Genomic DNA, 11,010 nt, shown 5'->3' on the forward strand with positions numbered 1-11,010 from the left:
GCAGCCGCCCTCCCCCATGGCCTGGGTTCCTGGCTGTGTGCAGGCCCTGCGTAGCTCACCCTGCCGCTCCCCAGCCCTCAGTGCAGACTGCAGCCTTGAGGCCTGCCCACCTTCTCCTGGCCGCCTCCATAGTTCCCACGCCTGGCCCTGGCTGTGTGTGGTGTCTATCTGGGTGGGTTGCACATATTCCCGTACCAGGATGAGCCCCCAGCTTTCCTCCCCCCCCCCCCACTACCCTGTCATAGGCAGCAGGAGGTAGGTTCAACAAATGACTTTAAATCACATCCTATCTGTTCTGAAATTCACGCAGAAATAGACAAAAAATATTACAGCAGATGTAACATCTAGTCGTCCTGTGATCTCGCGTGGCTGGCAGCCACACCTGCGCCACACGGCAGCTCAGCCATGAGGCTGTTAGAGCCCAGTGGCACAGGGCACTGCACGCAGGGCTGCCCGCCGTGCTGGGCCTCGGCTGTCACCGCCTGAGTCGGCCACCTGGCGCATCTTGGGGGGGAGGGGTCCTGATTGTGCACCCCTCTGAATGTCCGTGTCCCCCAGAGCTGGGACTTCCCCAGTGCCCAGGCTCTGTCCTGCCGCTCCAGCTGTTCGCTTGTCTAGCTAGGACCACCAGAAGCTGACGGAGAAACTCAGGTCGAGAGCGCGCACGTAGTGCCAGTGTTTGGCAGGGATGAAGAGGATCTCCCCGGGAGACAGGATGCAGGACAGGAAGGGGGCCTCGGCAAACTTGGGGAACCTCTCCAGGTCCGGGTTCTCCACATCCACCTGCAGAGCGCACAGGGAGTTGTCTAGCCAGCCCGCACCGGGGCTGGCGGGGAGGCGTGTGCCCCCCGGCCCGCGTGCGCACCTGGCTGGTGTTGTGAAGAAGGTGCGTCTCGTGGGGGTACAGCGCCTCGGAGTCCCGCGGGGTGTACAGCCGGATGTACTTCCTTCCCATCACCTGCGGGCGGGGCTGTCAGTGGCCTGGTGCCCTGCCGCACCTCCCCACATGCTCGCGGCGCCCCTGGAACCTCAGTGCCAGCCACATCCTCACCCCGCAGCGTAGAGGGGAACAGGCTCACGCCGGCCATCCGCCTCCTGGCTACCACGCTGGCCTGTGTGAGCCACCTCGTAGGGCTCTTCAGTCAGGGGCTGGTGGCTCACGCCTGTCATCCTAGCTACTCAGGAAGCTGAGATGTGAAGAGCATGGTTTGAAGCCAGCCTGGGCAGGAAAGTGTGTGAGACTCTTCTTCAGAAAATGCTAGCCCTCACTTGAAAAGCTCTGTCAGGGCCAGTGCCCAGGGCCTGAGACCCCCGTCCCAGAATCCAAGCAAGGGTGATCTGGAAACAGTCCTGACTGGACAGTCCTGGCCATTTCCAGCCACATCTCAGGGCCTCTTATTTCTCTCACAGACAGGGTCTCACCACGTAGCCCTGGCTGGCCTGGAATCCCCAGTCCTGCCGCCTCAGCCTCCTGAGTGCTGGGATTACAGGCGCGTGCTACTCTTCTTTGAAGACACTTGGGGTTTGTCAGAGTGGGCCTGTGGCCAGGCCTTTGGCTGGGCGGTAGAAGCCAGTGCTCTGGTGGCAAGTCCCACCTGGGTGAGGAAGTTCTGCTGGGGGTCCTGGTGGAGGGGGGACACGGTTCCCCGGGGGCCAAACCAGGCGTTGACAGTGATCTCGTCCTCCTCCCCGTCCCCCAGGCAGCAGTAGTCGGGGATACCGATGTCCTGCTTCAGCTCTGGGACCTGTGGGCATTGGAGCCATGGGGAGGGCTGAGGCTAGGCAGGCTCAGCCGGCTGGACAGACAGCCGCACACACACAAAGCCTGCACTGTTTCCGTGTGTGTGTGTGCGTGTGTGCAGAGAGAGAGAGAGAGAGAGGACACTGGAGACACTAACTCCTCAGGGCCTGGGCGCTGTCTCTGAGCTTCTGTGCTCAGGGCTAGTGTGGCGCAGGTTTGGGGAGTCTAAGCTAAGGAGATGGGGTCCCCCACGGGGAAAGCCACTGAGAGGTTCTTGGGGACCAGTTTGGAGGGAACTTTAGTTTCCTGGCTCTCAGAAAATTCTGTGACACCGCTGTAGAAACCCCCAGGCTGCATAACTGCTCTGTTCTAGAACATTCCTTCTCTTCTGAATGACTCACTGGATCCCAGGGGCCTGGCCTGTGCCTCTGGGCACACTGGAACCTCTTTATCTCTATGCAGTGGGAGGGAAAAGGGGGGGCAGGATGCGCATGTCCCGATGTGGGGTGACCCCCATCCCGGCCTCTGGCACAGCCCAGCTGGGCCTGGACCCTGGGCAGAGCGGGGAGAGAGGGCCCCGAGCCCAGGGCCAGCAGTGGACACAGTGGCTGAGTGACACACCGTGGCCCTGCCCCTCTGACCGGGGCCCCACTCAGGGCCCACGTCTGCGTGGAGAGGGGAGGAGGGCGGTCAAAGGGCACAGGCGGGGGTCACAGGTCACTCACCTGCTCAAAGAGCTGGTGCTGAGCGAGGTAGCCGACGTCTGTGGTCTGAGAGAGAAGCAGGTGTCAGGAGGCTGGCTGGGTGTTGGGGCTCCCGCTGGCTGCCATTCAGGGGGGTTCTGTGTCCCAGGCCTGGCCCCTCTGCCACCCATGGATGGGCTGCACCCTGTGCTACTCAGCCACTTGGTCTGGCCTGGGACTGGAAGGCGGGAGGCCCAGGCCTGCCGTGCACGCCCCCCCCCCCCCCCCCCCCCCCGCCATGTGGAGCCCGTGTGGCCCAGAGCGCTACCTCCAGGTCAGCTGAGGCAATGAACACAGGCCAGAGCTTTCGCCTCTTCTCCTACTTGCAAGCGTTTAAACATTGTGGCGAAACATCCAGCATATAAAATGTATCTATCTATTCATGTATTTGGGGCTGGTCCTGGGGCTTGAACTCAGGGCCTGGGTGCTGTCCCCGAGCACTCAAGGCTAGTGCTCTCCTACTTTGAGCCACAGCGCCCCTTTTGGCTTTTTGGTAGTCAACTGGAGATGAGTCGCACAGATGTTCCTGCCTGGGCGGGCTTCAAATGGTGACCCTCAGATCTCGGCCTCCTGAGCAGCTGGGATTATAGGCGTGAGCCACTGTCGCCTGGCCACATGTACCTCTGTAACAGTCCTTTCCAAGTTCGGTGGCGTCAAGAACTCTCACATGGGTAAAACCACGCTTTCCATCTTCCAAACTAGAAACTGCTGCCCTGTCCCCAGCAGTGACTCCATTACTTCCCCAGCACCCTGCTACCAACCTTGTCTTATTTTCTTCAATAAAAATGGGATTCGACACAGCCTGTAATCCTAGCTACTAGAAAGGCTGAGATCTGAGGATCGCAGTTCAAAGCCAGCCTGGGCAGGAAAGTCCATGAGACTCTTACTGCCGATGAACTACCAGAAAATCAGAAGTGGCGCTGTGGCTCGAGTGGTAGAGCACTAGCCTTGAGCTTCTAGAAAAGCTCAGGGTTAGCCCCTAGGCCCCGAGTTCAAGGCCCAAGTCCTCCATCCCTTTTTTATTTTGATCAGTCGTGGGCCTTGAACTCGGGGCCTAGGGGTTAACCCTGAGCTTTTCTAGAAGCTCAAGGCTAGTGCTCTACCACTTGCTTGAGTTCAATCCTCAGACCTGTCAGAAGTTCAAGCTAAACCAGCCCTCACATGCCTGTGCTTGGGATACTTGGGGGGGGGGGGTGGGTGTATAAAACCTCATGTTGCAAGGACCCCCAGATCATGGTGGGTGTCCTCTGCTCTAAGGATCTGTGCCTACGACAGGCTCCCTTCTTCTCAACCTATGACATGACTCATGGACACAGGTCCGGGCTCTACACCCTGACACCCCGGCCACCGCCCTCACCGCCAGGAGGCCTGCAAGAACACATGCTCGAAGCCCGTCTGGAATCCCTTAGAATTAACATGGGGTTGCTGTGTAAGCCAACAGCCAGCCAGCTCCCGCACACCTGCAACCCTGCACACGGGAGAGCGGGGCTCAAGCGGCAGTCCCCACACCAACCAAAGAGTGTGGCTCACAGGAGCGAGGGACATCAGCAAGGGTGGGGAGGACATTCTAGAACTGGGTAATGATGATGATTGTGCAATCTTATGGATGGACTGAAACCCACTGAATCGGATCCAACCCAAGGGTGGAGAGGTGCTGAACCAAGTCCTAAAGGTGCTGAACCAAGTCCTTCCTGGCTCTGGAACTCAGGGACTCCCTGCCCGGGTGGCACGGGGGTCGGGCGTACCTCGCGCTCCACGTACGTGCTGATGAAGTCGTCCACTGTCATGAGGGTCTGCGACCAGTCCTCGTCTGTGTACCTCGAGCCCAGCTCCACTGGCACGGTGCGGTGGCCCGCCACCTCCCGGATGTACTGCAGGCTGCCGGACGCACGGGCGTGGACACAGCCATCAAGGCCTGGGCACAGAGGGGGCAGGGGGCCTGGCCAGGCTGCAGAGCTACCATCCAGTTGGGCACGCGTGCTGCTCAGCACTGCCCCCTGGTGCGAGATTCTAATTCTTCCCTTCCCCCCACCCCCTTTTCTTTTGTCACTGAGCTAAGGAGGGGGGGCGGGGGGAATGGCAGGTGTGGGGAGGGTGTCTCTGAACTCAGGCATGCCCTCAGATCTCAGCCTCAAGCCTAGGATTACAGGCGTGAGCCACTGAGGCTGAGGAACTTAAGGCTCTGTAAAAATGCCCGACAGAGGGCTGCACCCCGAGGTGTCCGTGAGGGGGCTCCATAAAATCTCACACTGGGCCAGCAGCCCTCAGAGGGCAAGTCTAATAACCCTGGCACAGATCCCCCACATCTGGCTCCGTGGTCTTTTTTTTTTAAAGAGTGTGACAGGGGCTTTGAACCCTGAGCTGAGTGATTGCTTGCGAGGTTGGCACTCTGCCACTTGAGCCACGCCTCCAGTCCTTGTTGTGCTTTGTTATTTATTTCTTGGATAGGATCTCACTTCTTTTAACTGGGAGTTGGGCTCGAGGACTGGCCTTTCACTCTGGGATGGCCTCAAACTGAGAGTCTCCCTGTCTCTGCCTCCGGAGGAGCTGTGGATTGCAGGTGTGAGCCGACATGTCCAGCCTTGGGTCATTTCTTGGTTAGCCCCTTTGGTGGAGGGCGGCAATGGCTTGTGGGTGCTGTGGGCAGGAATCTGGGGGTCTTGGGGATGGCTGGCTCTGTGGGACTCACCTCCACTTCTTCATGCAGGGCCAGTGGTCGGCCACGCCCTCCAAGATCACGGGCCTCCTGGGCAGCAGAAAGTGGGTCCGGAAGTGCTGGAGGGCCGGTCGGTGGAGGCGGGGCACCGCCCTCTCGGGGGGCACTGCTGGGGCTGGGACTGGGCTGCCTCTCGCTTTCTGTGGACAATGAAACGGAACGGGATGGCATCGCCCCGGAAGGATAAAACCAGAGGCCATCGGTGAGGAGGCCGGTCCCCAGGGACTGAACCCGGGACCTTTCTCGTACCAGACTAGGGCTCTAACACTGTGCTGACCGGGGGCTTCACGCTCCTACCCTGGGCTGCCCTCAAACTTGAGAGCCTCCTGAGGGCTGGGATTACAGGCATGTGCTACCGTGCATGGCAACAGATGACCTTTCCTACGACTACCAATTGGTCTCGTGAGACAAAGGTCTTCCCTCTCCCTTTCTCATTTCGTGAAAACAGGAATGTAACACATAAACCATGGTATAACACGTGGCTGCCATGGAAGTTCTCCAATGAAGGGAAATTTCGGTCCACCATCAAACGAAGTCTTCTCATTCCTGTCTTTGCACCCACCTCGGCGACCCTGGTAGCAGCAGCCCATCCCCACCCGGTCAACCTGTGCCTCACGTGTGCCCGGATGACAGGCACACTCCACCATGCCCTGACTGTTAGCTTGAGATGAGTGAGACCTTGCTAACTTCTTGGCTGGTCTGGCCTCGGACCTCGATCCTCCTCTCTGGCCTGGCGGTCTCACCCCGGGGCGCTGCGTCCCCTGGCTGTACCTTTGTGCCGGGTGGGTCCTGGTGGAGGCCGGGGGCCGGGCGTTTTCTGGCGGGCAGGTGGGCCTGGAGCACGGCGGCCACTTGGATGAGGATGTCCCCCAGGACGGCCGCCCCCATCAGCAGGCCCAGGTCGCACACGCGCAGGGCGGCGGCCGCGGCGCCGGCCTCCCTGGGCTCCCGGCACAGGCACAGGGCCTTGAAGAGGCAGGCGAAGGTGTAGACCTGCCGCCAGGCCTTGTGCACGTCCTGCCACGGCCCGGTGTTGAGCTTCTCCCAGGCGTAGTCCAGGACGGCCTCGCTGGCCTGCAGACACGCGTCCCGCCGGCCCGCGTACAGCAGCCCCGCGGCCTCCCGCAGGAGCCCCGCCACGCTGGGGTCCACCGGCGCGCCCAGCTCCAAGCCCAGCTCCTCCTCAGTGTGGGGCAGGAGGGCCCAGAGGGCCTCCCAGAGGGCATCGGTGCTGGCCGGGGGGTCCCCAGGACCCTCGCCGTCCTCTGCCATGGGGTCACGTCACTGCCTGAAGGGAAGACAAGAGAGTTAGCATGGTCTCCTCTGCCTGGCCAACTCCTACTCATCCTTCCCGGCCCATGGGAAAAGATCCCCGGCTGAGGACGCTGCCAAGATTCTCCCAACCGGGTTTTGTGTCCCCCCCCCCCCAGGCCGGGGGCTGCTCTTCCCTCACATACCCACCCACGGGCCTCTTCTCCAGGTCAAGACCCGGCTTGCCTCAGTTTCCCTGGCGTCTGAAGCAGGGGCCAGCCTGTGGCCTGCACTCCGGAGGGGCTGTGGGTCTGAGCTCGGGGCAAGTCACCCCCAAAGGCCCTGTGTTAAGTTATGGGAGGTGGAGCCTGGTGTGTGTGTGGGGGGGGGAGTGGGGGTGAGGTCACAGGACATGACCCGGAAGCGGATATGGGGACCCTCTGGCCTGCCCCAGGACCTGCCTCGTGCAGGCCTCCCCTCCCCCGGCCCCCCGCGGTCGTGGGGCCCGTCTGTGGGCCGATGGCACACTTGTTTCCCGCGAATCTACCTCCTAGGCCCATGGGCACAGGACCTGCGAAGACATTGGGACCGCGCAGGCGCGCTGGAGACCCACGAAGCCGATACCAAGAACTGCGCACGCGCACAAACAACTCAGCACCCCCCCCCCTCCGCGGGAGTGGAACTGCGCACGCGCAAGACGGCTGTCCTGGGATACACTTCCTAACTCGCAGCGAAAGGGGGCCCGAGCGCCGCAAGCTACGGCGCATGCTCGGATCCAGGGCGCGCGCGCACGCGCACTCTCCACTCACCGCCCCCCCCCTCACCATCCCGCGCACGCGCGAGACCGACCCTGACGGAGCACATGCGCAGTGTTCCCTGATCGCACTACCGTTCTGTAAGGAGCCCGAGCTATAGAACCCGCGCTTCCGAGTTTCGCCCACTAACCTTCTCTTCTGTTTGGACGGTGTTGGTTCTCCCCGAAGCTGGCGCAGGCCTGTTCGATGGGTCTGAGCTCTACGGGTTCTGTGCCGAAAGAGGATCGATCACTCACTCCTCGTCTGGTCATGTCCGAGTGCCTGGGAGAGCGCCGATCGCTCGATCGATGCCGCGGCCCCGCCCTCCTTTGATAGGCAGGAGGGCCGACCAATCAGGACTGGAGCTGTTGCTGCTGGCTTCAGTCTGCAAGTTAAATGCTCTTTAAAGCCTCTTAGACCCACCTTGTTATCCAGCTTCTGCATCTACGATGGAGGTGGATGGAATAAAGTGCAGAAAATCACACCCAGAAGTGTGTGTGTGTGTGTGTGTGTGTGTGTGTGTGTGTGTGTGTGTGTTGGTCCTGGGACTTGAACCTAGGGCTTGGGCACTGTCCCTGAGCCTTTTTTAAGCTTTAATTTTGTTTTGCTCGAGGCTAGCACTCTGGCACTTTGAGCCACAGCTCCATTTGTGGCTTTTTTTTTTTTAATTTCATGGTTAATTGGAGATAAGAGGTTTATGGACCTTCCTGTCCAGGCTGGCTTCGAACCTCAGTCCTCAGATCTCAGCCTCCTGAGTAGCTGGGATCGCAGGTGTGAGCCACCGGCACCAGGTTTCTTGTTTCTTTCTTCAGGGTTTTTAGTTGTCTAGTTTTTCTTGTGGTGGTCTTTAACCGCCCGGGTTAAGGGTATAACTAAGTACTTTATTGCTTCTGAAGCTATTGTGAAGGAAGGTTGTTTTCCCCATTTCTTCTTTGGCCTTCTCATTGTCAGTTGATAGAAAAGCATTGATTTTTTTTTTTTTTTGAGAGTTGATTTTTATGTCCCGCTCCGTTGCCAGGTGTGTTTATCAGGCCCAGGAGGTCTTTTGGTGGAATCTTGCGGGTGAAAACACCCTGGGGTTTTCTATTTGATGTTAGATCCAGTAGTTTTCCTGTTGTCTCCCCAGACACTGATCAATGGCACCAGCCTAGTTAGAAGAGGCTTTCCACACCTTCCTGGTCATGGGGTGCCCTTTACCGGCAGCAGCAAGTGAGATGCTCACAGGAGACAGGTCACCCCAACACTGCATCAAGAGAAGGGGAGCCCCATCTTTCCAAGTCAGTGCAACAAAGCCACCAACATTGGCCACGCCCCCTCCCCGGGAGAGGAGAGGCGGCAGCAATTGGGTCTTGGCATCTACTTGATTGTCACTTCTAATTACATGTAATGAACGTAGATTTGAGTGGCCATATGTTTTATTATTTCATAATGGATTTAACCTTTGTGGAGGTGTGTGTGTATGTGTGTATGTGTGTGTGTGTGTGTGTGTGTGTGTGTGTGTGTGTGTGTGTGGTCTCTCCGATTTGAGGCAAGCTGGCATTTTGAGGTAGAAAGTGATTGATTTGTTTATTCATTGTGACAGGAAGGACAGGTGATATTTACTTCCTAGTTCCAACTCTACTGCTTTCATTTTTTTCATAGCCCCATCTTTCCCTTCTTGCCTCTTCCTATCTTCCCTCTTGGGAGCAGGAGAGCGGACTCTGGGTGCCTCAATTTGCTCATCTGTAAAGAGGAAGGACAATGCCATTGTGGAACTGTGGGAGAGGTCAGGGCTGCGGCATGTGATGTGAGGCGCACAGCGAATGTTGACTCAAGGAGTTTGATTGGGGCCTGCAATCTGCCTTCCAGCAGGCTGCTTGTGCTTTGGAACCTCAGTTTTTCCATCTGAAGACCAGGCTCACCCTGCTTCCTTCTCCAGATGGTTGCACTTCCTGAAGGAGACAACTAGATGTTGCTTTTATCATGAGCTTGGTGAATAGACAATGATCGAGCGAATAATGGAGAATCATGAATGAATGAAAATGAAGAATGAAGAAGAGGTCGGACACATGGCTCAGTGGGTAGAGCACCAGCCAGGGAGCAAAAGTGTCACATACTGAGTTTGAGTCCTGATCTCGGGTCTAAAAATCAAACAATAAACTACCCCCAAAGTGATTAAGAATAATGAATCAATGAAGGAAACATTGAATCAATAAATGAGGAATTAATGAACATGAATGAGGGATGAATATGGATAACAGATGCAGAATGAAGTAAATGGATGAAGGATCAATAAATGAAGAACAAGGGAATGATCACAAAAAGAATTATTAGCCCAGTACTGGTGGCTCATCCCTGTAATCCTAGCTATGGGGGAGGCTGCGATCTGAGGATCACGATTTGAAGCCAGCCAGGGCAGAAAAGTCCCTGTGAGACTCTTATCTCCAATTAACCACCAGAAAACCAGAAGTGGAACTGTGCCTCAAAGTGGTAGAGCTCCAGCCTTGAGCAAAAGAGCTCAGGGATAGTGCCCAGGCCCTGAGTTCAAGTCCCACCACCACCACCAAAAAGGAATAATTAATAAACAAATGAATCATGAATGAAGAATAAAGAAGACTGAACGGATAAAATGACTACATGAAAGAAGGAATAATGACTAAGTGCACGGATGAGCAATGCATAAATGAAGAATAAGCAAACAACTGGACGTCAATGGAGAATGAATGAATGAATTCTGGAGCTCATCGGGTGACTTTGAACAGAATCCACAGAGTCACAAAGGACCCCAGATTTTCGTGACTCAATATATGAAGTCGTGTTTTTTTCCTTGCTCACATCCCGAGGGGCTCTGCTTCCCTCTGTCCCTCCTGGAGCCCCACTTCTCCCATTGGAGGTCCCCCCACCCTGCCCCCACACAGGGGCCTCAGAACCTCCTCTCTCCGGTTCCTGGATAGGGCTGGGGAAAGGTAGGAGTGCATCTCCTATAGACCAGGTCACCCTTTGGTCTTGAAGCACATTCAGGGTCAAGGAGGTGGTGGGACACATGTCTAGCTCTGTGTCTGGGACAGCAAGGAGGCCTTGCAGCTCTTCAGGCGGAATGGAAGCTTCTAGAACCAGCAGAGCAGGCCAGAACCGCACTCACTGCTCCTGAGATGCAGGAGGAATGGAGGGGGTTGGACATCAGTGGACAGATGGGGGAGGGTGGGAGGAGGGACGGCTCCCCTTCTCCAGTGGGGTCCCCAAGGTGGCGCTGGAGTCCTGGGTAGGGCTTGTTTTGCTGGATGATTCGGTGTGGTACAGGCGTGGATGTATGTAGTTCTAATTCTTCTTCCCTTGATGGTTGGCATGGGGGAACTATGGAAGGGGGCTGGGATTAGATCTGTGGAGGAATGCCATTGCACCAGCCACCAGCAAGGCAAGCAGACAACTGTCCCCCAAACTCCCAGTTCCGGGGGACGGGGGGAGGGAGCTTGTAAATCACACACTCTGCCTGCCCCAGAGCTCATTGAAGGCAGAGTTACCAAGTCTAGGGGAATCTTGGGGTCCCCCTGATGAATTCCCAGGTCATACAGGGTGAAAGGCTAGGTCCTTACCATGGGACACTTAGTGCTATGACGTGCTTCTCAGGGTGACACACACCCCGTCTCTCCTGCTCTCCATCCTGGGCCTCCTAACCTGCCTGTCCCCTTCCCGGGCTGTCCCCGGCCTGGCTGGCTCCTTCCCCAGATTCTCGCGGTCTCTCCCTGGGTACCTGCCTATGCAGTAGGTGCTCAATAAAGTCAATTC

General features: G+C 57.4%; 1 protein-coding gene across 4 annotated transcripts; it reads right to left on the reverse strand.

Moving 5' to 3' along the window:
• Positions 1 to 244: 244 nt before the first annotated feature.
• On the reverse strand, positions 245 to 7,555 carry Kdm8 (lysine demethylase 8). Of its 4 annotated transcripts, none has more exons than XM_070004291.1 (8): positions 7,397 to 7,555; positions 5,972 to 6,488; positions 5,174 to 5,340; positions 4,230 to 4,362; positions 2,467 to 2,511; positions 1,596 to 1,745; positions 866 to 958; positions 245 to 783 (listed from the first exon to the last, which is right to left on the reverse strand). In XM_070004291.1, exons 2-8 carry the CDS (start codon positions 6,470 to 6,472, stop codon positions 619 to 621), a joined length of 1,254 nt encoding a protein of 417 aa, XP_069860392.1. In that variant the 5' UTR covers positions 6,473 to 6,488; positions 7,397 to 7,555; the 3' UTR covers positions 245 to 618. The 4 variants fall into 4 exon arrangements, with proteins under 4 accessions (XP_069860392.1, XP_069860393.1, XP_069860395.1 ...); XM_070004292.1 differs by lacking the exon at positions 7,397 to 7,555 and adding an exon at positions 6,999 to 7,072; XM_070004294.1 differs by lacking the exon at positions 7,397 to 7,555 and adding an exon at positions 7,023 to 7,036.
• Positions 7,556 to 11,010: the final 3,455 nt, after the last annotated feature.

The sequence above is a fragment of the Dipodomys merriami genome, unplaced genomic scaffold (genome assembly GCF_024711535.1).
Source record: "Dipodomys merriami isolate MVZ:Mamm:240054 unplaced genomic scaffold, mDipMer1.0.p SCAF_62, whole genome shotgun sequence".
Taxonomy (NCBI): Eukaryota; Metazoa; Chordata; class Mammalia; order Rodentia; family Heteromyidae; genus Dipodomys; species Dipodomys merriami.

Coding starts and splice junctions, on each gene's coding strand:
- Kdm8 (XM_070004291.1), bottom strand. CDS start 6,472: ATGGCAGAGGACGGCGAGGGTCCTGGGGACCCCCCGGCCAGCACCGAT. Junction 5,341..5,971: donor AGGACCCACCCGGCACAAAG/GTACAGCCAGGG, acceptor CATTGTCCACAG/AAAGCGAGAGGCAGCCCAGT. Junction 1,746..2,466: donor AGCACCAGCTCTTTGAGCAG/GTGAGTGACCTG, acceptor CAATGCCCACAG/GTCCCAGAGCTGAAGCAGGA.